The 26,267-nt window shown below is 42.5% G+C and overlaps 1 protein-coding gene across 1 annotated transcript; it reads right to left on the bottom strand.

The window, feature by feature from the left end:
• Positions 1-3,419: 3,419 nt before the first annotated feature.
• smad7 (SMAD family member 7) lies at positions 3,420-23,884 on the bottom strand. The gene is made up of 4 exons (XM_047372542.1): positions 21,823-23,884; positions 20,507-20,560; positions 15,175-15,246; positions 3,420-4,330 (listed from the first exon to the last, which is right to left on the bottom strand). Exons 1-4 carry the CDS (start codon positions 22,292-22,294, stop codon positions 3,792-3,794), a joined length of 1,137 nt encoding a protein of 378 aa, XP_047228498.1. The 5' UTR covers positions 22,295-23,884; the 3' UTR covers positions 3,420-3,791.
• Between the last annotated feature and the right edge of the window lie 2,383 nt (positions 23,885-26,267).

Genomic DNA, 26,267 nt, shown 5'->3' with positions numbered 1-26,267 from the left:
GAAAGAGCCAATCCTTGGCTTATTGTGAATGGAGCTTAACCTACAGCAAATAAAATAAATAAACTATTATTAACAGAAGTGCCAAACCCTCACTGGTCTCGGTGTTTGGTTTAATTGATGATCATAAATTATGTTAGGATGTTTAAACTGGTTGTTGATCGAATGGGCAATCTGGGAATGGTTTTTCTTTCTTTTAAAATTCTAGGAACAAAATAATCTTTCAAGTAATTGTCAATAACTATTTGGTCACTGATTCTTACTAATTTGAGCCAAGACTGCCACATCATCAACAGACATCATTAACAGCATAATCTCCGGGTGGAAAAAAAACAACAATCCAACAGTTTTCCACCACACCGTCTGCACACAAACAACCACAAACCACAAACAGGCGAAATGTGATCAAACATGCAAACTTGTTCCAGTTAACTGCTCATTTAATCTGTAAGAACCCACACCCTTCACAGCCATGCAGGTTTGTAAAACACATAAATTTAATGCATTACTAAAGCCTGCCAGAGACAAATACAAACACGCAAAGAAGGGAAAACTGACTTAGTTTCATCTCAATAGCTTTACTGGGGTAATGATGGTGAAATTTTGAAAATCTATGATCTTATCAAAGTACTTTTGTTATCAGCATGTTTTCTTTTAAAACATGGATTTCCCACCTTTATCTGTTGTAGTTTGCTTAAAACCTGTTCAATAAGCACAACTGAGTTTTAAATTAAGTCTTTAAGATAAAACGGTTTACAAGTTTGCTAGCACTCTGTTGCCAATTTGAATGTTGCTAATCATATTTATTATTCTTTTGTTAACATTTTCAAACTTCCTTTAAATATACCTTTTCCTTCTCATGGCTTATCATATTTTTTTTCTGGAAAGATATTGTAATGCTAATTATTTTTTGACATACTATAAATAAGGTATATAGAAAATACGGTGGTGGTAATGTGATGGTCTGGGACTGTTTTGCTGCTTCAGGCCCTGAAAGACTTGCTGTGATAAATGGAACCATGAATTCTCCTGCGTACCAAAAAATCCTGTCAGAGAATGTCCGCCCATCTGTTCGTGGCCTCAAGCTGAAACGAACTTGGGTTCTTCAACAGCAACAGGACATTGATCCAAAACAGATCAGCAAGTCCACCTCTGACTGGCTGAAGAAAAACTAAATGAAGACTTTTGGAGTGGCCTAGTCAAAGTCATGCTGTTCATGCTCGAAAACCAATGTGTCTGAATTACACAAATTCTGCAAAGATGAGTGGGCCAAAACTCCCTTCAGAGCACTATGAAAGACTCATTGCAAGTTAACACAAACGCTTGATTGCAGTTGTTGCTGCTAAGAGTGGCCCAACCAGTTATTAGGTTTAGGGGCAATCACAAAAAAAAATCCTATCAGACAAAGATAACCTGAGTACATAACAAAATCCAGTATTAAAGTTGTGATTTCATTTCTTCATGAAAATAAGCTATACAAACAAACCTGGCTCATGTTTGCTGAATCATGAACAGTGTGTGATTAACCATATCTTTCAGAAAACTGAATTCAGCTTTTTTAGCCACTGCATGGCATGATTACTGCCACCACAAAAAGAAGAATTAACTTAAATAGAACCTGTCAGACAGCATGAAGTAGGTTAAAACAGTTCAAAAAGCAACACATCAAGCTGTGATCTATAGAAATTCAATGACACGTAAAAAAAAACGGAGCCAATGTTATCTGTCAAACTGGAAAGGGTTGCAAAGCAATTTCTTTAGGACTATTAATGGGAAATGGGAAAAACATGGAACAGTGGGAAACCATTCCAGGAATTGACAGCCTACTAAAAATACTCCAAGTACATTGACAACTCATCCATGAGGTCACAAAAGATTCCAGAATAACATAAAAGAACGGCTGGCCTCATTTCCCTTAGTTAAGGTCAGGATTCATTTAGAAAAAAGAAAGAGAGTTGGGGGAAGATTTCCACAGCAGACAATAACTGTTAACCAAAAACACCACAAATCTCAATCCCTTTATACTCAAAAAACATCTCCAAGGTACATTCTGTGGATTGATGATACAAATAAAGTTTTTGAAGGGGGTGCATCTTGTTATAACTGGTGTAAAACTAGCACAGCATTTCACAACAAAACTACCAAACTGACAATTAACATGGTGGTGGTAGAGTAATGGTCTGGTGCTGCCTTAAGACCAGAAAACCTTCCTGTTGATGAAACAATGAATTTTCATTTCTGCCAAAAAATCCTAAAGGAGAATGTCCATCCATCGGTTTCTGACCTTAGGCTCAAGTTTGTTTGGGTTACGCAAGTTCACCTCTGACCGAATCAAAAAAAACAACAGAAGAAAACAAATGAAGGACTTATGTCCAACTAAGATGTCGTAGCATGACCTGAATCAAGTTCCTTTATGCTCAAAAATTAAATTATTTGGGTTAATTTTGTCTGATATTAAAAGTTGTTTGATTATCCTTTATGTTTAGCTGTGAGGAATAAGCTAAAACAGGATTCTGCAACCGTTAACCAATACTTTATTCCTTTTTAAAAAGTGGTCATCTGTAATAATACCCAGCAGTAATGAAACCAGATTCTAAACTCTGTTGGCTCTATTCAGGGGTGCCCCACAATGTTTTTTGCAAATTGCTTGGAAATTATTTCCAACAGAGCAAACGATGGGTTGTGGAATCTGGGTCTTGTGAATCTAGGGCTTGGAGACTGTGCGGGTAAAGCAGGCTTACAGTAGTAATCCTCTTCGCAGACACCCATCTGACTCTCAACAGGATGATGGCCAGACAGCCACACAAACACAATGTTTGTTAGAAGGAGATCTGTTTTGTCCTGTTTTCAGGGATACAAGCAGTCACAAATAGGCCATCATGTTAAACCAATAAAATATAGCACCATTTGAGAAGTTTAAGTTGTAGATTTCCACTACTTTATTTTCTCTTGAGGTGTGGTGAAAAATGTTGTTTTTTTTTTAAACATACCTTTCTCCTAAATCGGACATTTAAACAAAGAGGCTTCTCCAGGAAGCAAGGCCCGCTGTTGACTTTATTGGTTTCCTGAATTTTGTTATTAGTGCTTCCTGGCTGTGATGTCATGAGTCAGTTAATGACAGAGAGGAAGTGGGACATTCATCCCCAAATAACTAAGGAATAACAGTCAATTTTAAGCAGGCAGTTATGGGCCCGGTTCTCTCAGGCTCGTGATATTGTCAGACTTCTCGTCTTAGAGGAAGATGCTTTAAAGACTCGCAGCATGACATCAAAGTCTCCCAGGGGCACAAAGTTAAACTAATGCTGACTTTTCTTATAACACAAAATTAACAAGGTGGATTCAATTTATTACTCCATTTCAACCATTAGCAGGTAAACCTAAATAAATTCCCCAAATTCCCAAAAATAGAGAAGACAATTACATTTATTTGTATTTCTTTTTTATTATTTTGGCAATTCTTTGTTTTGTATTTATATTAAGCAAAGTGCATCTTCTTTTCTTCTCATCAACACATTGCACAATACATAAATAATGATGCATATAAAACGTCTTCATATTTACAATTAATAATATATTCATATATAACATAAAGTACATTTCTTTGCTTCTTTTTAATTAAATCTCAGTCATTTATTAAACAAGTCCGTCAGAATTTAAACTTTCCTCTTATTTAAAATCCTTTTTTCTGCATTTGAACCGCTGGAACAAAGAAAAAAGGAAAAGTAGATGAAGTCTTTTTTTGTGAGTGGGTGTAGAAGAGGTCAGCGTGAAGAGGAGGAAGGCTCCTGCTGCTGCTATCGTGTGTTAAAGATTACTTCCAACCAACATGGGCAGCTGCTGATGAACTGTCTGGTGTAGCACTGTCCCCAGCCCTTCACAAAGCTTATCTGCACCGTGAAGCCTGTGCGAGGCTGCTGCGTGAATTCGTGGTCGTTCGGCCTCTGCAGGCTGCACGCCTTGTCATAGTCAAAAGCTTTGATAGAGAATCCGGGGAACACCTTGTGCACGAGCAGCGTGCGCGAGTCCGGGTTGTCCAGTGTGGCCGACTTGATGAAGATGGGGTAGCAGCTGCGGTTGTACACCCACACCCCGTCTGGCTCGCGCGTCAGCTGGATGCCATAGCCGATCTTGGCCCGCACCATCTGAACCAGTTGGGACTTGTTGTCCGAGCAAAGCTGTCCCAGGCAGAAGCCGTTCCCTTGAGGTAGATCGTAAAAGATGTCCAGAGAGGGCTCCTGGACCGAGTAGAGGCGTCCGACACGTGTCTTCTCCTCCCAGTATGCCACCACGCACCAGTGGGCTGGCTCTCCTGACTCCTGCAATGCCGGGGAATCTGAAAGAGGGAACAGAGAGATGGAGAGGCTTAGATTTGAGGAAAAAATCCAATGAAAGTAAGACATCAGATAAAATCTGCAGATCAAGAAGAAAAAGAGAGAAGAGGGAGAAAAAGATGACTTCATGAACGACGTGATCAGATGTCATCTAAATCTCAGCAACAAAGCTGCTTAAACATTGCTACAGCTGAACAACTTCATCCTTAACCCTGTTTGGGGAAATTGAGAATTTGCTTTAGTCAAGAGCCAAAACTGAGCTATCATCCACAATTTCTGCCATGCAGGAAAACCATATTGGAATTCCTGGACCACAGACAAGAAAAATAAACTGGGAGACGCACTGCCAGGCAAGTTTCCACATGCAGTGCAATATTTATCTAGGCATTAAATGCTTATCTTCTGTCTGGCTCGCTGTATTTTTGTAGAGACTCGGCCAACAATGTACTGACGTCAACCTCTTGTCCTGATTGTCTCTACAGCAACATGCTTCACCATGCTGAAGGAAATGAAGAGTTTGACCGACGGAGATGTGGTAACTGATGCAGGACAACCCATTAACCATGTTGGGTGGGCAACAGAAGCAGGCCGTTAACTATCCACCTTGGTGTCTGAATCATTGACAAGTGAGACCTCATGGGTCCGAAGTTTTCCCTGAGTGTAGAAAAGAAGTGTAGCACTGGCCATGCTCCAGTTTCCAAACTGTACTCCCCCTCCCTTTAGAGCGCCTCCTGCACCGTCACTCTCTCCCTTCATATCTCTATTTCGCAGAAATCTGGCTTCCAGCGACTCCCAGCTAGAAAAGGGAGCCATTCAGGCGCAAGGGAAATAGATTGAGACAGAGAGGGGACATGGTGGAATGGAGAAGGAATGCTTTTTACATATTTTTGAATGTTACTTTTACAACATTGCTTCCTCTTTGGACTTTTAAGCTCGAAATATGGCTATATATTTGGAGAAAAACCTGAACAGAGCCCCTCGACCTGCCCCCTTTCATCTAGCAGTAGCTGTGAATGTAACCGGTAATTTGGAAGGTCCCGTCTGGGACTAACTGCTACGATAATGCAGCAGGATCTCTGCCGGCCCGGGCGGACTTATCCTGGCCTGTCATTAGCCTTCATTAGGGGGGGGGGGGAGAAGCGGAAAAAGAAAAAATTGGCAGAACAGAGACAGAAAAAGTCTTGGAGAAGGAAAGGGGGCCAACAAAACTGAAAGCATGCCTTCCATAAAACAAGCGGGGCTGTGTTCTTTGAAGTTGAACTGAGCCGAGCCTCAGGGAATTTATCGTAAATCCATCCCGGTGGGGTGCTAAAGGAAACCAAGCACCCTGCTATCTACATTTAAATAAATGCAGGAAAAAACGAGAATATATCTTTCTAATAAAAGACAAGAAAGCGTTTTAATGTCTCAGGAAGATGTCAGACAGTCTCCAAAACCCGACATGTTTTACACATTACAAGAAGAGACAAGGTTGATAAGGACAAGGACGCGTGGGCCTGCTGGTGGAGCTCACCTGTGGAGCCCTGCTGTGTGTCTATGCGTGTTTGTGTACGAGTGTTACTGCTGAGGGAGACAGAGCTTGGCGTCGTAGGTCATTAGAGCGGCTGCCTGTCTGAGCCTGTCATTGCAGCTCGAAAACACTCTGCTATTCAGGACTACACTAACGCTGTTCCCCTGCCTCGTGGACTCACCTCTGAGAAACTTTAAACTCATGCTGCGAGAAAACCACAGAGGACAGGAAAAAGAGGACAGGAAAAAAGGAAGGCAGGATAGAAGCAAGAGGGTCACCCAGTGAACAACTATTTAGATTTTTTACTTATTTGTGAGTCATAGCAGGTTTTAAAGACAAATAATTTGCACATCACTCCATCTATTTTTAAAAACCAGCCTGTTCTCATTTAGAAAGCTATTAAAATGGTGTTATAGGCTTTTAACATTGTTTTCATGGATTTTCCCTTACAAAGGTGTTTTTCATCCTTTATGTTGACCTTCAAAGTGAAAGAGCAACTGTATTGACTGCTGCAGCTTCCTGTCAGTGTATTTCATGTGACCTGCTCTGCTCAAACAGCCGAATGTATAGAGAAGGGCCAGAAGAGAGCAGCTGAAATGTCAGTCATTAAAAATGATGATGTTCAAAGCAAAGAGCTAAGTTTTTAAATCTGATAACAAACTGGAATAACACAGAATTAAGTTGAAAGCTGAATTCATAACAAGTCATATCAGACAGGAGAGTAAACATGCTAGTGCTAGCCTAGCCTTTCAGCTGGCCTGAATAAAAATATTGCCAGCAGGAGCAAGACATGAGTTAACTGAAGACTGTAGTTGTATTTGATGAGACAGATATACTGCAAGTTAGAACCTTAAGACTATGTTGCAGAAGGATATCTGTTGTCGTTATGAAAAACGGATGAACTTACACTTTAAAGCGTATATTAGCTACTTTTCAAGTATAACCATGGGCCTGATTTTAAAGAGAGATCTGACAGTGGCAAAAAGGTCTTATTATGAACCTTAGGGAGAAAAGCAGTCAATATATTGAATATAGTCTTCCGTCAGCTCCACAAAAGAAACTTTATCCACACTTTGTATAATGCAACGGGCCTAAAATATGCTTGTTTCAATATCCATGCTGCCACTTTTTATCAGAGACTTTATCAGAATTCTGCCATCACTCAGATGTCTCCTGCAGGTAAGTAAACCCAAAACCATTCAGTGAATCAGCCGGCGAGAAGGCGAGACAGCCAGACTCCTCCATCAGCGGGGTGCTGTCTTGCAAATAGTAATGTTCACAGCTTGTTCTGACAGCAGATGGGCTTACACCTCATGAGTTATGCTGCTGGAATAACATGCATGTATGAAAACACTCGCTAATTTTAGCAGCACCGCATTAACTCACCTAAGTTTTTATGTGCCTGTTTCACTTCGATTTTTTTAAACGTCGTGTGCAAAGGGTGTCAAGCTCCTCAAGTTACAGCCTGACATTTTTCAGGTCATCTCTCAGAGGAGTGTGTCAGGTGAAGCCATACTAGTAGTGCTGTGTGTGTGTGTTCATTAGCCCCAGGTCCTATATACTGTAGTCTTTGCTTGTACATCTGTCTGCGAGTCCGGGCTCTGGATGTCTGCCTATCGAAGCCTTAGTCTGAGTTTCTGTCTGGCTCCCCACCTGCTCCCTCTGCACTCTGGCCTCTAAGCTCCTCTTGTGTCTCGGGCTTCTCCTCCTCGTCGGAGATAAGCTGGCTAGCTGGCAGCCTACGGCCATCTGCCACTCTAGCCCTTTCTGTCCTCCTTCTGTCAGTTGTCTGTTGCTGCTGTGTCCCAATCCAGTTTGTCCCATGGGGTCCACAAGCAACCACCCAGCCCCCGCAACCCCCCATCTAACAAAGACTTCCCCTGCTTTTTCACAACAAAGAAATAGCTCTCAGGTGATGATTCATCTAGCAGTCCTGGTTAAAGGTATTTTTTGCAATGTGCAAAACTGCATAAAACAGCCCAGACAACTAAGGTTTAAAAAAAAGTAATGGTTACAAAACCTCTAAACTCTTCCATCACATTGCTTCTGTTGTTTATAGTTCTTAATATTGGTTTCAAACGTTTAAGTGAGTTTTCTTCAGCTGTTTTGAGCAAACAGGACTGCTGCACTTCACATCATCTCACCTGCAGTTGTGCACTGCCAGTGAGCTGGCTGAAAGAAGGCCACCACACATTTGAAAATGTTTAAAAGTCAGACAGACTTGATTGGTTCTAAATAGTTTTAGCCACAATAAACCACAGTTAGTCAGTTATGGGCAGCATGTCTGCAAAGCAGCAGATTGCAGGCTAGCCAGCCAAGCAGACAGCCCGACTAATTTACCAGCTAATATTAGCTTGTTATGCTTGAGTTGGTCAATAAAGAGCAGAAAGACTAAAAGGTATGATATGCTACACAACAAGCTTGAAAACTACAACTAAATTTGCAATAAATAAAATATATAACTGTGTTTTGGAAAAGTTAAATATTTTCTATAGTAATTGCTGCTTTTCTGCTTTAAATAAAATTATGTTTTACTTTTTCGTTGTAAATATTGTGAGATTGTGGGAATATTACTCAAAATTATCATATAGTGAGAATCTCATATAGGACCTAATCATAAAAATGAAAGTGTTGCCCCTCTTATGTGATGATGCATTCAAGTATCCGTATTGCGGGTAATTTTTTGACCTACAAAAGTGCATCAAGCAAACCGGAACAACTGTACATTTTTAATCAAACCTGCAGTGCTGAATTTTTAGCAAATGTTAATGCCCCTGTTTCAATCATCTACAGCTTTAATAAAGCAGACGCCATGCTAGCTGTGAAAATTGGACTCAGCCGAAGGGGAAATGAGGCAGGATGGCTGTGAAGGAGGGTGGGGAGGTGCTAGACTCGCTGCACTCCTCTCAGGGACACAAACACAGTCTGGAAAGGTTAATCATTACCTCTGTCTGACTCCACACGCACAGACACCCACCAGGTTGGTGCTATTCTTAGAAGTCAGCCGATTCACACACATTACACTCTGTCCCTTTCAGGCACACACGATTTTCAACCTTCGGTTCTGAACAGTTTCAATAGTAAATAGCGAGAAGGCTCCTAAGTAGCACCTCACATTGATCCCTGAGAGGGCTGCTGGTGTTTGGTCCTCTCTCGCTCCAGATATGTAATGGCCCTGTCATCAGACACACGCAGTGGAAAAAAACTGGAATGAGCAAGACATGAGGGAAACAGCTACAGGGGGGGAGGAAGGGTTCGTCACGGTTCCTTATTTTCTAAGTCAACACCCTCTCGCGAGCCGGGGAAAGTCTATTCCAAAGGTCAAGGGTCAGCCTGGAGGCATTCCTTTTGTTCTTTCTGCCACGCCATGCAAGTTTAGCCCCCCAAACGATGTACATGTGTGTGAGTGCACCTTCACCTACAGTCAAAGCTAAGCATCTCTCCATTATTGCACACCAAACCGGAGGTCCAATTGATTTTTTTTTTTGGAGTTTTAAATCCAGACAACTCTTCAATGGCCAGCTCCCAGCCTCTCTAAGGACTGTCTGGTTCACTCCATCTGCAGCCAGAAATTCAATGACAGGCAGCAACTCCAGAAGGAGAAAGGGCAGAGGACTGTCCTCTTCACACATCAATGCAACACAACTACAGCTGCTCAAAATAAAAAAATATCTTCAACTAAATATCAATGTCACAACATTGTAAATAAAGTAAACGTCTGTGCATTCATGTTCGTTGCACTAATAATGTATTTTGGTGATGCCATAGCACACTGTATTACCATGCAAATACATTGTTTCACTGCGAAGAGCTGAATTAAAAAAACTTTTTTCTATTCATTAAATGCATCAAAACACATCATTTTTTTCTCTATAAAGGCTTAAGCTTAAATGGACTCTGGAGATTATTAAAAGCCAGATAAAGATTTGTGACATGTGCTTTTGGTACGTAAATTAGAATAATCTTGTTTCTTCATTTTCTAGTGGATTCTACCAACTCTATCAAAGAACCAGCAGCACATTGTTTGTCTTTTATTTGTTACAGTTATGTACATCACATACTGTTTTCTAACATAAGAGTCAATAAATGGTCAAGCAGATGGGCAGTCTTGTGTCTTACTTAGCTAAAAGAGAGGAAGTGAAGCTTTGGAGTGGTAACTGACGCTGTTAAGTCCAAAGAAATGTAAATAGGCCCTGATGGCAGGAAAACCACCCAGGGGAGTGGCCCAGTTTCTTTATCTGCAGATCTGACTTCTTGTAGAAACACAGATAGAGAGAATGAGTTGCAGACACGCCATCTCGAACATGAGCCATCCGGCTGCGACGGGGGGAGAAGATAAGGAGAAGAAGCTGCGCGTGTTTTCTATTTACTCCATGGCTCGATTTTTCTAAGGGGTCTCGCGAGTCTCATGGTCACTCTGATATTTGATAAAACTTTGGGCAGCATCTTCAACATGGCACTCAGAAAGTCACAAGAGCACAATGCTTTTTGATGGGACATTATGTTTCCTACTGTTGGACCTGCCTTCTATTCCTACTGAGGAACACTTCATCAAGCTGACCCTTGCATGATCACACATACACAACCACTCCCTGCAACCCAGATTTCCCAGGGTGACAGGACAAATAAACACAAGGTACTTTCAAACACGGAGCCAGGCCGGCTGGAATGATGTCATGAGCTCACTTTTGCAGACACACGAATCAGGAGGCTATCCACAAGATCTGTATCTAGGAGCCACTGTCACACACACACATATACAAATATATATATAGATAGATGAACAGACAAGCTGAACAATTGCCCACACTGTTGCGGCTAAAGGACCGTGGGAACTAAATCAGACACCACAAACAGAAGCAGACAACCAGCAGTTCCAGTTGGATGTGGTCTGAGCGGTGGTTGCATTTTATTATAATTTATATACCTCTGTAAGCCTCTAACTGTGTGTTGTTGTTCCAGCGCTGATAGAGAAGTGGTTACTGACACACAAGGTCACTCCAGAGTACACAAAAGACAAACTGACTCCATGAATGAGCAGACAGGAGGGGTGGAGACATATAGGTGTTATGGGCATATGTCTCCACTTATTTCCATTTTTTTTATCTTCCATGTGAGTTGTTTGAGTCCTCCTTTTCCTCTGCCCTCTTCACATATTCACCATCCCCCCACCCACCCTTAGTTATAGCTTCATACTTTAGGTAATGTCAAAACCCACTCCCACAGAGCGACTGTGAACCAAAACAATGTTCATCTTGTCCTGGGCTTCTGTCCAGCCTTGGCTCAGAACCAGAGCTGCAGAGCGCTATTGTCAACCGCGCTAAAGGTAATGTTTTTTAAGTGCAAACACGTCACCCCAAAGCATCTGAGGCAAAGGGAAAACCAAAAATGCATGCAAAGCAAAGCAAGACACAACTCTCCTCAATCCTTCTCCATCATCCGCCGCCTTCTGCGTGCATGTTTTTCCGATTTGTGCAGCATAATGACACAGGGTGGGGAACAGAGGGCGGCCAAAAACCAAAATTAAGTCCCTTGCCAAGAGGTTGGCTTGGCTGCCTTGCAAGGAGAGGAAGTGGAGAGTAATGAGAGATCCTGGTCCAGCAAAGAGCGGCCCGGCTCTGCTTTGCTCAGCTTGCTGGCTATAACACGCAGCCTCCAAATTACAGAGAACCGAGCAGAGCTGCCGGCCATCTCTCCCTCCACCCAAAGCCGCCATCTTCTCTGCCTCTTCATTCCCTCCTCTTACTGTTCATACAGGAGAAGCAACAAAAAAGGGAAAATAATGATTAAATTCTGGTGAAGATGGTCCTCGTTTTCTGTTAAAAACTGCCTCTCAACATGTAATGAGTGCATTTCTCTGTTAAGTTCCTGTCTTTTTGATGCCCTGCCTTCCTTCTTTCTGGTTGGTGTACCCCCAGTGTTTGTTTTCCATCAAGATGAGGCCTCGGCTGCCTCCCTGTCCGCTCGGCTTTTCCTCAAAGACATGAGGTCATATCCTGCGCGGCCCTTTCCTTTCCCTGCTAACCCAAACAAGGCAGGAATGCCGAGGGAGAGGAGGCACACTGAGGGTTCTCTGTTTTAAGCTTTCCCTCTAAATTTTCTAAAGTTTAAAAGCCTCCTCATGTGTGAACATATCTCAAGACAGCAAGATAATGTCCAAATGAAGCCTGTTTTTTTTATTTATTTATAGGCCAGGACTAACTTGAATGTTTATCAGAGCCACTGATGAAGGTTACACTTCCAGCCAATTAACTGGATGAGTAATTGACTGGCCGAGCGGCCGGATGACTGTCTGTCAAGGTAAGCTGGCGGCATAAGAATACAACTTGGCCTAAATTTAACCCGCAGAGGGAGGAAGCGCCTGTGTGACAATCGGCCATGCGCCAGGGCTCGCACCGGGTCATTCTATCTCCTCGTCTATGTGTGTGTGTGTGTAAATGCCACCACAGTGAGACTGGGTCCAGTTACACACAGGCACTCTGGGTCAGCACCCAACGGCACCAACAGGCATGCTACCGACACTCGGATGCTACACTTTCAAGCGCCTGGCACAAACAGTCCACTTTAGTGGACTGTTTACTTTAAGGAAGTCTACTTTAAGGAAGACTTATATGTGTGCACCTTGGTTTAATAATAATAATACTATACGATATTAAAATGCTATGATATTTCTTGTCAAAGTCAAGTCTATCTCACAAAGTGCTTTCAGCATGTGACTTTGTTTGGTTTATATCATTATGAGCCCCAGATATGAGTGCTTTGAGCCTGGCACTCTATCACGCTTGACAATCTTATTTCGAAGTAAGAAAGGAAGTAGTACCTTGATTTGGTCGTTTTGTTCTAGGGGCTGCAAATGAATTGAAATATAGAATTCAAGTTCAGTTGAGTATATGTATATATTTCCTCAATCACATGTAAATAGCACACAGCTTACCTCAGGGGTGCTGAGGCTACACCCCTATGTGTACTATACATCACATACATCTTTGATTTTTAAACCCTTAGACTAGTCTGGGCTGGGCTGCATATGATGACCTCATTCGCAAACTTGAATAATTTTGCACTGATTCTTTATAAATCAGTTTGAGATTGATGAAACGCTTCTCTACTTGTGAAAACAAAAAGAAAGCAGAAATATTTAGTGGTTTAAGAAGTAAATCAGACAAGTTTAAAAGTCACAATATTTGGACTAGTCAAACCTGGACTGAAATATCCTGCATGATTACAGATTCTTTAAAACACAGTTTATGATGTGCCAGCTCTTAAATAACAAGGTTTTTCCAAAAACATAGGTAAAATGTCTAATTTTCAAGGTCTAAATATTGACTATTTTCTCTCGTTGTAAACTGGATGCATTGCGATGCCATAGATAGAAAAAAGGGTCAGTTTCTAAAAAATATTAGGCCTGGATACAACTACCTTCTGCAGCAAACTGAACAGAGCTCTGACAGTTTCAATAAAAACATTGGAGACATGGTAAAGCTTGATAAGTAACGAGAATGCCTACTGAGCTGCTCATAACTACGAGTTACTTAACACTGCAGAGATTCATAACCACCAGTCCAGCACCCTCTTAACCCTGACCTGATCTCCATTTCTCAATCCCTAATCTGATCTCCCTGCTCAGTGCCTGGGTGAACCTATAAGCTCCAGATCTAGGTCTTCGTCAGGATCTGTGCCCCTGACGCCCGGCTCCAGCCGTCCTCTCCTCTTCCCTTACCCTCTGTTCTGTTCCAAGCCGATGACGTGGGCCAGTGAGGGGAGCCGCTAGTCTGGCAGGCAGCCTAGCTTGCATTTGCGCTTGTCGCTGTCACAGTTCACTAAACTCCTTGCAGTCTGAGCGATCTAGGCTTTCTACTGAATGTAGAGACAGGAAATAACTGCTTTCTCTGTTTTAGCTATCCCCCCCCCAATCCACTTAAGATCTTTCTCAAAGAAAGCAAGTTAATTATTCTAAATCAATAAAAAAGTAGCAGAAGTCTTGCTGACTACCACCCTAATTTGAGTCTCCTTCTCCTCTCTGAATTTGTCTGAAGAAGAACATAAAAAGGGCAAAGTGAGTGAATTAGGAGGCCAGCAGCGGGGCCTCTGGGGGAGCCATGTTTCTTTTGTCAGGGCCCCAGAGGGAGGGAGCCAAGCGGGGATAACGTGGAGGGGGAAAGAAGAGGCAGAGGAGGAATGGATTAGCCTTTTCCCCCCTTTCATTTGGCTTGCAGGGGAAATGATGGGGGCAGAGCGCTTTGGCCATTACACCTGAGCCTTTCTACCTCTCCCGCTCTCATTGAGGAGGCCCATTCACCAAAGACGCTGGCTGCCACAGCCATGTCCTCCTCGCCAGCAAGGAAAACAGGGGAGGAGGGGTGGCCAAGGGAGGGGAAAACTAAGAGAGGGCGCCTGTTAAGCCTCCACTTCTTGGGTTTCACAGTTTGGACCGTGTATGAAATGTGTCTTTAGTTAACGCACAAAGGGAGGACTTTAGTGTCCATCCTGATGGTCTGGAGGAGGATGTGGGGTGTGATTTTTGGATCTGACACACACAGGCAAGCAGGCTAAACTCTCCACCCCCTACCACCAAACAAAGGAGGGAGGGGGAAAAAACGGGCAGCGAACACCAACTGACATAAAACAGGCTTTAAAGGCTCCATAATGAGAACCATATGCGGCAAATGAAAGCAGAGAACAGCACTGGAGAGCGAACCCTCTCCCTCTCTTGTGAGCATCGTCGTATTCTGCAGCCTGTGGGCAAGAAAGGCGACACTGCCAAGGGGGGATTATAGGAGGGACTCTCATGGAGCCCGAAACAAGTTTGGCATCAGAGTTGGAAGAAAGAAAGGCGCCCTGTGTCTCAGCCTAGTGTTCCTCTCTGTCTACAAAGTCATACCCTGTATGTGCAAACACAACGAAACAAACACTCAAATGTGGGTTTCAGACTGTTTTTGTTTCCCCTCCTCAACAACGCTACATGCACTGAACATACTCTTCTGCAAACAACAGCCCGGTGTGTTTGTCTTCCATTACAACATCACACAGAAAGCGATGGGAGAGGAGAAGGGAGAAGAGAGAAGAGAGGAGCGTTGTTCAAAGAGCCAGAAGGGAAGAATTTATGTGGCTGTGGGAGAACTGCACCTCCCTCCTTCACTGGTTGTTTTATTACAGAGGGGAAGCAGGGGCCCCCACAATCACCGCCTCATCATCGCAAGTATGGAGGGGAGATGATGTGTGTGTCGAGAGGAATGTGAAGCAGAGGGAAAAGAAAAACAGAGAAGGGCCATGATGAGGAGGAAGAGCAGAAAAATGGGTGATATAAAAGGGAGATGTATTGGTGGGAATATTTACCTGAAAGCCCCACAGGGGCCGAGTACGTCGTTCCCCCAGTATCACTGGATGAAGGCCCAGAGTCTGGAGAATCTGAAGGAAAGAGAGACTGTGAGTTAACACTGAGTGTGTTTCTGTGTGTGATGGGAGACAGCAGCAAAGCAGCAGCTGCGAGGCCGTCAATCACTCGGGTGAAATCAATGCCTAATGAAGACGCTGACGATGAAGCTCACACCCTCTCTCACACGCACAGCAGAGAATTTCTTACACCCCAGATAATCCCCCCCCCATAATCCACTGCTTTAGAAGGAATGTTAGCACTGCTTCTTTACACAGATGAGCTGCTAAACCAGAAAGGGTTACGTTCTTTCTGCCAACGACCTGGGTGAGAGCTTGTGTCGGGCTCTTTCATTCCCCACTCAATAAAGGAACAAGATCTCACGATATTCAAACATCACAATATTTCTCGCCAATGGAAAGACTGTCTTACGAAGACCATCTAGTTAAATATATATGAAATATTATGGGTACAGATATAAAAGTGTAAAATTTGAGTTTAACGCCCTGTTGCATCGAAACTTTAGACTCTTATTTTGAAATAAAACAGAAAGTAGCTTTTGAGTTTCCCTGTTTTATTGACATTCTAGTCAGTATGGCAGAGGATAATGTGTGTCAAAAACAATTTTAAAAAGCCCCCTTTACTTTGCGTCAATAATTTATGGAACTGGTAGAAAAAAGAAACCGGGACAGGCAAGAAATTAATGATTGTAAGATCAGTGAGAATAACAGCAAATAGTTAGCCACTAATAATGCTAAAGTTGGCATCTGCTTTATTCTTCAGCACAAAAGTAAATAATTGTTTCGTAATATTTGTATGTAACTTGAAAGGCTTTATCATAAATTTTTAACCAGTTTGGCCCACATTTGATCATCTGCAGTTGAAGTACAAGATACGGTTTGTAAGCACTGTGAGAATACAGCGACTTGCTAACTGTTAGCTAATGTTGCTAAAGTATCCATTTGCTTTGTAGTTTCAAAGTCAAGGGATTATTTCACGTTTTTTTAATGTGTCTGGACTACATCTGAAAGTCTGTAACACAACATCTAAAATACCTCAAATCAAACCTAAACTGGATAATGCCACACTAAATGGGGATTTGGTTTTTAAAGTTTATGTAACTGGATATTCTATTCTGGTTACAGATTATTTATAATATAGATTGTCATTTGTCAAAACAAAAAAAATGGACAATTTTTAAGTTTTTCCGAAAACTTCTTCCTGGTTTTCATAAGCCTAACATCACATATAGTTACAGCCCTACACATTGAATATCATTTTTAGACTGTGCTGGGTCTAATGCAAGTAGAAAGCTTATAGTAAGCCATAAATCTGTGTGTGGTGCCCTTCGAACACTCCTATACTAAACAGAAAGACGGGTCCTGAAGGCAACTATACATTTAAATCCTATTTAGGGAAAACCATCAGGCAGACAAGGTAGGTAAAACGAGTCATTCTCTCCTCCTTTTGAATGTTAAGCCCCCCTCAAAGACCTATAATGTGGACCAGTTCCAACACGACACATTAATGGAGCTTTAAGAGAAGAGCAGTATGTGCCGACTGGAGCAACACACTGCTGGTAGTAGGCTAGCCTATGGTAGCTTTACTAATTATACATTCCTTTAGCTACACATCATTCTGAGCTACACCTAACATCCACTGAACCCCAGCATGGCTGAATGATGACTTTAAAGGCAAATTGGACACGCAAGAGAAACCAAGAAGCTAAGGTTTCTGATCAGTAGCTTCAGTGGATGGTGAAAATGATTGAATCCAAACACTGGACTACATGCAGAGCTGCAGTGACCAGAGTGGTTTCACAGTGCAGGCCCTTGCCCCATCCGGATGAGGCCCAGTCTGCTGCTGCGGTTTCCCAACAAAATGCACGGGCATGGACTGGGCCCATCCTTTCATTGGCTGCCAACACTCCTTCCCCTGGACTCTCGGGCAGCAGTTCACCACGGACCACAGGGTGTAGAAAGGGGGGCATCAGAGTGAAGGAGCCAAACAGTGCGTGATTTATATTCCCCAGAGCTGAGACAAGGTAGAGTTTCATGTCCAGGCTCTTTTCATATTGACCAAAACTGCCAGAGAAAGACAGGCACCCTGACACATATAACCCCACTTCCTGCGTCGTAAAATCCATTGCTCTTCTGCTTCGTGTGGATATTTACATTCAATTGCCTTCTCAAAGTGAACATTCGGATTTTTTGAATGCTATGGCAGTTCAACCCAGCCTGATCTAAAGCAAACACTGCAATATTGGCGTAGAAAATCACATTAACTTCTAGTAATGAAAAGGCGGGACAGCTTCCCGAGGCAGTCTTTATATGATAAGCTAATCTGTTCCATTGTCCAATTACCAGGTCCTTTAGCTTTTCTGGTCAAAGCAGACACAGTGCAACATGTGAACATGAACTGACTGAATAAAAAGAAAGAATAAAGCAAAATGCAAGTAAAGTATGATTGAAAAAAACGTGAAAAAAAGCGTTTTAAGTCTTAAAGCCTCAAAGCCCAGATCAATAAGAAACCAGGAACTCTCCTTAACCTTGCTGCCTACAGTTCACTTCAACAATTCAAGTTCAGTCTGTTCGTTCTGAGAGAGGAAACAGGGTGGTAACATGAGTTGTATAATCATTTCCTTTGTCTGCATCCCACTTGCATTTCCTATTTACCTTCTCATTTCCTTTCAGTACTGGAAAGTCTCCAGCTGAACTCAATACAGAGACGCGACGCCAGGTCTGCAGCTGGTCCCAACCAATCAGCAGAGAGCCGAGTGTCATGTAGACATCACTGCCAACATTTTAGATCAATTCTGCTTGTATTTAATGTGCTGGAGCTGCTTTTTAAGTACAATAATATTTACCATAGCAGTGGGGAGACAGATGACAAAGACAGAGTGAAAGGAGTGGGGAGTGGGGGGGGGGGGGGTTGAATTACTGCAGCTGCAGCTGCAATGACTTCCTATTGTTTCCACTCACTGAAAGCCACTTTCTCCTCCAAGCCAGCTGACTGGTCACTGTTTATCTCGGAGCTCTTTCTGCACTGATACACACCGAGATGGGTAATGAGTCAGAAAGCACGAGAGAGATGGAGATAATTAAAAAAAAAAAGTCAGGGTGTTTACAGTCAGGAAAATCTTTGGCATCACCTCTGCCTCTTCAGTTTCTTCTGGTTGTAGGGTGAAATCTATATTGACCTAATAGGTGATGACATAACGCAATAAGTAGAAGGCCAGAGCAGCATAGGGGCTGGTCAGTTTTGCTGTTGCATACCTTTAAGTTCAGGTTATTTCACCATCGACTTTTTCTATAGCTTACATAGTTCACTTTAAGGAAATTTGTCTATATGATGATAATAAAAAATAGCTAAGTAAATAGTACTTTACCAGCAGGAGTTCCCACAGTAGTATCTTCATTTGATCAGGACTCATATTCTGAACCCCATTCTGCCCAGCAACCATACTGGATATTCAACTTTAGGCAACTCAAAGACCTCTGATTTACCCAGTCAAAATTCCAACTTAAGGTGGCATCCTGGTTGCATTTCAGACTGGAAACAGTGAAAATTCCTCTTCTGAGTACAAACACACCATTAACCACTGCTTATGAGTTTAGTTTACTTTATGGCCAAGTCTTTTCAGCAACTATCAACTTAGAAGTTCACAAAGTAATAAAATCTTACACTTGGGTTACATGGCCTAAAATCAAAACTTTGACGCTCTATTTTGGGGATATTATTGCAATTAGAGATGAGTGATAATACTGTTATAAATGTGAGAAAAATAGTGATTTATCATAATAAATAAATGAATTAGAATTGTTGATGTCTACAAATCCCCAAAATGGAAAGCACTCCTGGGATTGTTAGTTTTGCTAGTTGCTGTTTATACTACTGTTTCCCACTGTTGGTTCCATGATAACATCAATGAACATCAATATATTCAAAACTAAATCTTTAATCTATTCATCATGTACTGTTCAGCTGTAAATCAGCACTCATTAGTGTAGATAGTGTCCTGCAGTATTTGTGTTTGTGGGGCTCTGACAGTCGGATGTGACAGTTGCAATACCAAAAACACAGTGGGAAATTTGTAAATACTTTTTAACATCAATTTTATTGTTATCGCAATTCATTCCACAAAATATTGAAATAAACCTTTAAGTCCACATCGCCCAACCCTAATTGTGATAATGATAGTGGCATTAAATGTATTTAAAAAGTATTTTTTGGCTATAAATCGATCCCTGTATACAGTCGGATCCCGATAGCCATTAACAAACAAGCATCATCCATAAACCAGTTACATAAAGTAGTTCACCGTACTTCCAAACAGGACACAATAATTCCATTCAATAATAATAAAAAATATTTTTATATTTATCAATGTTTCCCCCTATAGAACCAACTACTATAGAACTACTCCAAACAGCAAAAATTTAAATCTCACCATATTGTCAGTTTTTGGGGCTTGCAGTTTTTGTTATCAAGATAAATCATGCAAACTCTATTTTTTTTTTTACAACAGATAACTTTAAATAATGCAACAAATGCCCATTTCTGTATTACACAAAGTTCTACTCATCTGAACGCTAAGTGACCACCTCCTGGTGAATAATATTGAATGGAGTCATAACCACACCTCCTGACATTAGACTTTGTGTAGATTACATAGACCTCTTTAAAATCATCACTTGTCAAGGCAGGTGGTAGAAATCGACTTATGGATGGGTACAAAATGCCCCAAGGCTTTCTGACATTTCCGCATTCAAAATAGCCAAACTGCAAAATGATGAAATGACAAGCATCCTCAAAAGCAAAGTATCCTAAACCTACAGAGATACAGTCAAAGCACAGAAGATGGTCAGGGACACCCCCAGCCACACACTGACTCCATTCTGTAGACATTTTAAGTGATAAAGGCCGCCTGGCTCCAGATATGCTGCTGCCCTGACTGTGTCTCACAACAGATAGATGATGGCACAAACAAACCGCTCAACACTCAGACATACCCACCGCCCCTGCTGACGTGCCACTCAGTCTATAGCTGATATCTCAGCTTTGTATTGCCTTGCCCTGGCTGCCAGCCATGCTGGAATTGGCCAGCCAGCCAGGCGTGCCACTCTACTGCTATCATAAATCACAACATAACGTGAAGCCATTTCCCTTCACACACATGCACTGCAGAAGCACAGCAAGACTAAATGAATGAAAGTAATTATATATATATCTATATAGATTTATATAGATATATATATATATATAAATAACTTGAATGCTGTGGAAAAAGCTCACCTGGTGGTTTAAGATAATCCATGGGATAGCGGGAATATGGAGGAGGAGGAGATTCTGTGTGGAGAAGAAAAAAAAACACAGAGATTTAAACTTTGAGATAAGAGTTGTCATTCTTCAGCGGGTGAAAAAAAAAAAAGATTTGTGTCTGTCAGCTCCGCCTGGAGAGGCAGGCAGTGAGGCCGGGCCGGGCGGCTATTGCCTTTCATTGGCAGGCAGATAAACAGGGGGCCGCCTGGCGCCAGAAGGGCCACTATCAGCGTCTAGGACAAACTGAGATACGGGCCTCTTTTGGCCCAGGACGCCAAGCAAGCACACACACATACAGAAAGAGCTAGAGAGAGAGCGAAAGAGAGGGGGCTGGAAACTTCACTGTGGAAAGACTGGAGTCCTGGCTGAGGTGCTTTGCACTTTGGAAATGCCAATTATGAAATGTTGAGATAGCAGCCACACTGTTTGTTGGGAAAACAGGGCTTAGATCAAGCCAAAAATGCTCTTTTTATTTTAAAGGTAGCCATAAACTGCTATTATTAGAGGTAAAAGAATTTCAAAAGACACACTCAAATATTAAACCTTTCCAAAGCAAAATGACAGACTTGAGACGTCATGAGGCTCTTAACAGAAAGAAAAAGCAGTGGCACCACCAGGAGGGTCCAGAAGGGCCCGTCCAGACAGACCTAAATGTACATTATTTTTATGAATATGAATATAAGACTGAAAGGAACAAATCTGACTTCCAACAACTGTGTCAGCTCGCCCGATTTGTACCTTGACATTAGCATTTAACCCCTTTCAACACCCAAGCTATTGAGATCTTATTTTATTGAATTATGGAAGTAAATTGTGATAAAAATGCTCAATTCATATATAATTAGTTTTAGTTGTATTTTTGTATTACATCCCATTTTCTTCATGTTTGCTCTCATCCCCATTTGGGCTAGTCTATTCTTATGACTAAAAAAAATATTATTAATAACTCCAAGCAAATTTATGTTGACCTCCCACAATATTTTAGATGACCACATATTAAAAACTCAAAAAAATGTCTCATGGCTCTTAGTTTAGGTGTGTCTCCCCAAAATGATCAGTGCCCCCCCCCACCTTAGTCTGGCCACCCCTTTTGGAAACTTTCTGGAGTCGCCCCTGTGAATATGGACCTCTTGGTACGCGCTTAGGTCGACTTTGACCTTATGGTAAGTTGAAACCACTGCCTCCGGGGAGGTGATGTCATCTGCTTTAGGACATTTAACTTTAACATATAGTCGCCATATCTTAATCGGATTATTTTAAAGGAACAATTAAGAAATAATTCAACTCACCGAGTTCACACAGCCTGCTCATGTGGTGCGGGTTGCAGCAAACTAGGTCCGGGTTGATTTTCCCGTAGGATTCACAGCAAGACAGCCTCTTCAGCTCCGAGGAATGCCTGAGGTCCGGCCACCTGAACACTTTGTAGAGCAGCATTGGGAGAGAGTAAGACTGCTGACCCACTTTGGCGTCCACTTTGCTGGGCAGGAGCAAGCAGGGGCTCCGGGCGCCCCCCTTGGACTCCACCGCCTGCAGGAGCACCTCCAACTGTTTCTCCTTGATCTTCTTCAGCACCGAGTGGGTCAGCGCCTTCAGTTCGGCCTCCGACCCGGCGTCGTTGGACTTGGCCACCTTCGCCGCTTTGCCCATACAGCAGCCCCCCGAGGAGCCATGCGTCCCTCTGTCCGTCTCCCCGTCGCCCTCCACGGGCGCACGGCTCCTCCAGAGTCGCCGGACGAGCCCCGATCGTTTGGTCCTAAACATGCGGGACGAAATAAGGGTTTCCCGGCTAAAAAACGAGCATGGTGTCCGCAAATCATGAAGATTCCGGGATCCGAGTCCAGGCAGTGACAAGCAGCCTGAAAGGATACGGTGGAAAAGCTGGGAGCTGGATGAGCGGAGGAAGTCTTTAGCATGCGCCAGTCTCCGTCGCCTTCTCCTGCAGATCAGCGGAAAAACAGTTAGGGGTGTTTCACGGGACAGTCAGCTTGTCCCCCAAGGATAAATCACCATCACCTCCACCGGCTGAGTCTAACAGCTTAGAAACCTTTGCAACCAAGCTGCGTTTCGCCGCGATCTGCAGAACCGGTCCCTTTAAAAAAAAAAAAAAAAAAAGCACTGCACACTCGTGCAGATTTTCACTGTCAAAAATGTCTTTCAGCATGCACTGGATGCTGCTATGGACACCGGAGAAACCGGGGCCTAATTATCCCATGAAAACCAAAGCTGTCTGCTGCATCTTCAGGAGCACTAATCCACAAAATCCCTGATCTGAGCGCTCAGAGTGGCGCTCTACACCAATAGTGTCTGCTGTCCGGAGAGGAGCCAGAGAACAAATCCACGTCTGAAGCTCTCTCTCACAGCCGAGTTGAGTTGGAAAGCCACGCAGGAAGCGAGAGAGGAGAGAGAGAGAGAGAGAGAGAGAGAGAGAGAGAGAGTGAAACCCCTTCGGTTCGCGTCCGCGCAGCGACTCTGAGAACCTATTTTAGCAAACCGAATCCTTGTCGGGTCAAATATAATCCAGCCTCGTTTTTTCCCCTCGCACGAAGTTTCCGTGGGCCGAGTGTGTAGCAGAAATGGAGCCTCTGCAGAGCTGCTGCTGCTGTTGGTGTTGGTGGAGGGGGTTGTAAAGGGTTCTGTGTGTGTGTGCCTGTAAATGAGGCGGATGGTTGGGTGCCCTTCCTCCAGTCTCCAGTGCGCATTGACGCGCCCGGTCACGTGTGCGTCTAGACACCCTGTCGCTTAAGAGAAATGTGATTGTATTGCGCAAACAACAGATCAAGTGGTGCCGACGGCGCACACATGCACAAGCGTGCACACATCAATACATACAGAATGATTTTTTGTTTGTTTGTTTGAAAAAGTCAGAAGTTTAGAAAAGTTAGTAAAAGAGGGAAGAAACTATCTGTTTTCTAAAAATTATGTATATGTTGTAAAGATTAAGAATTTTCTCAGCTTACAAACCCTTGTCAATATGTTCCGGTAGCACAAAAAATTTAAGAATGCAATTAATTAGCCATATTTTACTTTTCTTTCTTTTGTATACATTTCTCGTATGTGATATACAGTTTCCCTTCAGTTTTTATAAAAAATTAAGCTGTTAAATAAGTGTGTCATGAGCTACTGTCATGATGGTTTCCCTGGATAGTTTAAGTATTTATTTTAACGGTGAAGCAGATTTTAAAAAATGGTTTATTATACAGATGGAGTTACCTTTCAAAGGTAAAGAACATGCGCCTGTCAGCCTGAAATGAGGGCAAAAAAAAAAACGCCAACTGTTACGTCCGAATCGTAGAAGAGAGCGCGCTGCTGCCCCCTTCTGGACGTTTACATTTCAAGTGGGACAAGCGTAATGTAAAGTTTCAAGCCCAGTATGAGTCAAGGACATTAAAATAAATGTTCTCTCTTGTCTGAAAGCAAAATTGTATCTCTGCCCACTCGTGTTTTTATGAACTGAATCTGCTTTTTATTTTTTATCCTCGGAGACTGCACACAAAGCACTCTGAAATTAGAGAATTTATTTTTGTATATAGAACAAATATCATTCATACCCCTTGAAATATACTACCACACATTTTAAAATATTTCATTGGGATTATTTAATGTGATAGACCAACACAAAGTAAAACATAATCACTAAGTGAAAGGAAAACTAAAAAAAAACAGCTGGCAACATTTTAAGCAATAAAAATCTGATAAGTGTGGCATGTATTTTGCGTTTAGCTCTCCTGATTCAATATTTTGTAAAAGCACCTTCTGGTAATTTCTTGCCACTGATTCTCTTGGATTTAGGTATGAACTTTGACTGGGTCATGCTAATAAATCAATATGATTTGTTCTAAACCATTCCATTGTAGTTCTGGTTGTACGGTTAGGGTCAATGCCTTGCCTTTTGCAGCCTCTAACAGGTTTTTTCAGGTAGTAAGCTCCATTCTGCTTCCCTGTACCGGCTAAAGAAAAATTTTCCCACAGCTTGATACTGGCACCACCATGCTTCATAGTGAGGATGGAATGTTCAGAGAGCTGTGCAGAGTTATTATTTCCATCACACATAGCATGTTGGCTACAAAATGAAATTTTATCTGATCTGACCAGAGCACCTTCGTCCAGGGGTAAGCTGTGTTGCCAATATAGCGTGGGGCAAACTTTAAATTGGAAGTCTTATGAGTTTCTTTCATCAATAGTTTTCCTTTTTGCCACTCCTCAATAAATGCCGATTTTTTGAGTACACAATTAATAGTTGTCCTGTCAACAGATTCTTCCACCTGAGGTGCAGGTCTGTAAGGTTCCTCCAGAGGAACCTCTTTGCTGTCTCTGTCATTATTCTGCTCTTCTTTCCTGACATGTCAGTTTGTGTGGATGCCCATGTCATATGGGTTGCCATACTATTTAAATTTTTTGAATATTGTTTCCAGCCCTGCTTCAAACTTCTCCGCAACTTTCTCCCTGATCTGTCGGCTGTGATTCTTGGTCCTTATGATGCTATTTGTTCAATAATGTTTTCTTACAAACCTCTGAGGCCTTCACAGAGCAACTAGAGTTCTACTGGTGGACTCGATTTACTAATTAAGTAAAGGCAGCGGAATACATATGCATGCCACACTTTTCAGATGTATTATTTGTAAAAAATAAATAAAATAAAATAAAAAACATGTTTCCTTTTCTTCTCCCTGCAGATTTATGCATCACATGGTGTTGGTCTGTCACCCAAATTTCCAGGAACATACAATGAAGTATGTTATTGTAACATGACAAAAGGTGTAAAGGTTATAGAAAATTGCTCTCATAATAAGCAAAAGTACATTTCATAGGAAAAGAAAACAAGAATAACAAAAAATAATTTGAAATCACAGAAGAGGAAGTTGTCCTGGATCAGCGGCTGCAGCATGAAAGAAACCGTTCCCTGGTCTTTGAGTCTCACTGAGATGGATGAGGAAGGATCCAGGATAGCCTAAAATAACATTTGTCTCCAATCCACGCGTCTCCTCTGTAGCCCATTCAGGTCCCTCCACAGGCAGCAGTCCCTGGGAGGAGGAGGTGCACTCAGCAGTATGTTAATGTGACAGTTGCTGGAGGGCATTCGGGGGGTTAGGGGGGAGGGATGCGGCTGCTGATGGTGGTGGTCGGGATGCGCTGGATTTGGGAGGGAGAGGGGTGGTGATGGCGCCGAGCAGGAGGAGCGTCGCAGCAGCGTTTTTACCAGGAGTCTGGAAACAATCAGTGTGTGTGTGTGTGTGTGTGTGTGTGTGGTGGTGATAGTGGTGGTTGGGGGGTCTATAATGGTGACTTGTGGAAGTGACTGGCTACCACAGTTGTATACCGTCCCCTCCGCTTCCCTCACATCTCCTCTTTCCCTTCCTTTTGTGTGCGCATGAGGCCGTTCTCCAGACTCCAGGAAGTAGCCATTTTTATCTAACCCTTTCCCATCTCAGCCCGGCTCAGGAGTCTGTCTGCAGTCTAGCCCGCAGAAAGGGGCAGGGGCTGTTTTCTATTACATACTGTGCAGCACCATGTTTGAGCCGAGCTGCATTTTTTTCTTTAAAGCTACTTGTAAACAAAACCTCATCACTTCCATGTTAAAATCCTGTAGGCACATTATGCACAGATCCAGTCTCTTTACATCGAGAGATAGAGGACATGAATGCCATATTATTTGGGGGCTTTTTAATGATGCTGTCTTTATTGGAGAGTGGAATGAGAATAGAAAGCACAGCTTCAGAGATTTTTGCAATTCAAC

Source organism: Girardinichthys multiradiatus, chromosome 8 (genome assembly GCF_021462225.1).
Source record: "Girardinichthys multiradiatus isolate DD_20200921_A chromosome 8, DD_fGirMul_XY1, whole genome shotgun sequence".
NCBI classification, from domain to species: domain Eukaryota; kingdom Metazoa; phylum Chordata; class Actinopteri; order Cyprinodontiformes; family Goodeidae; genus Girardinichthys; species Girardinichthys multiradiatus.
The sequence above is the reverse complement of the archived record's forward strand: the minus strand, read 5'-3'. Positions and strand labels throughout refer to the sequence as shown.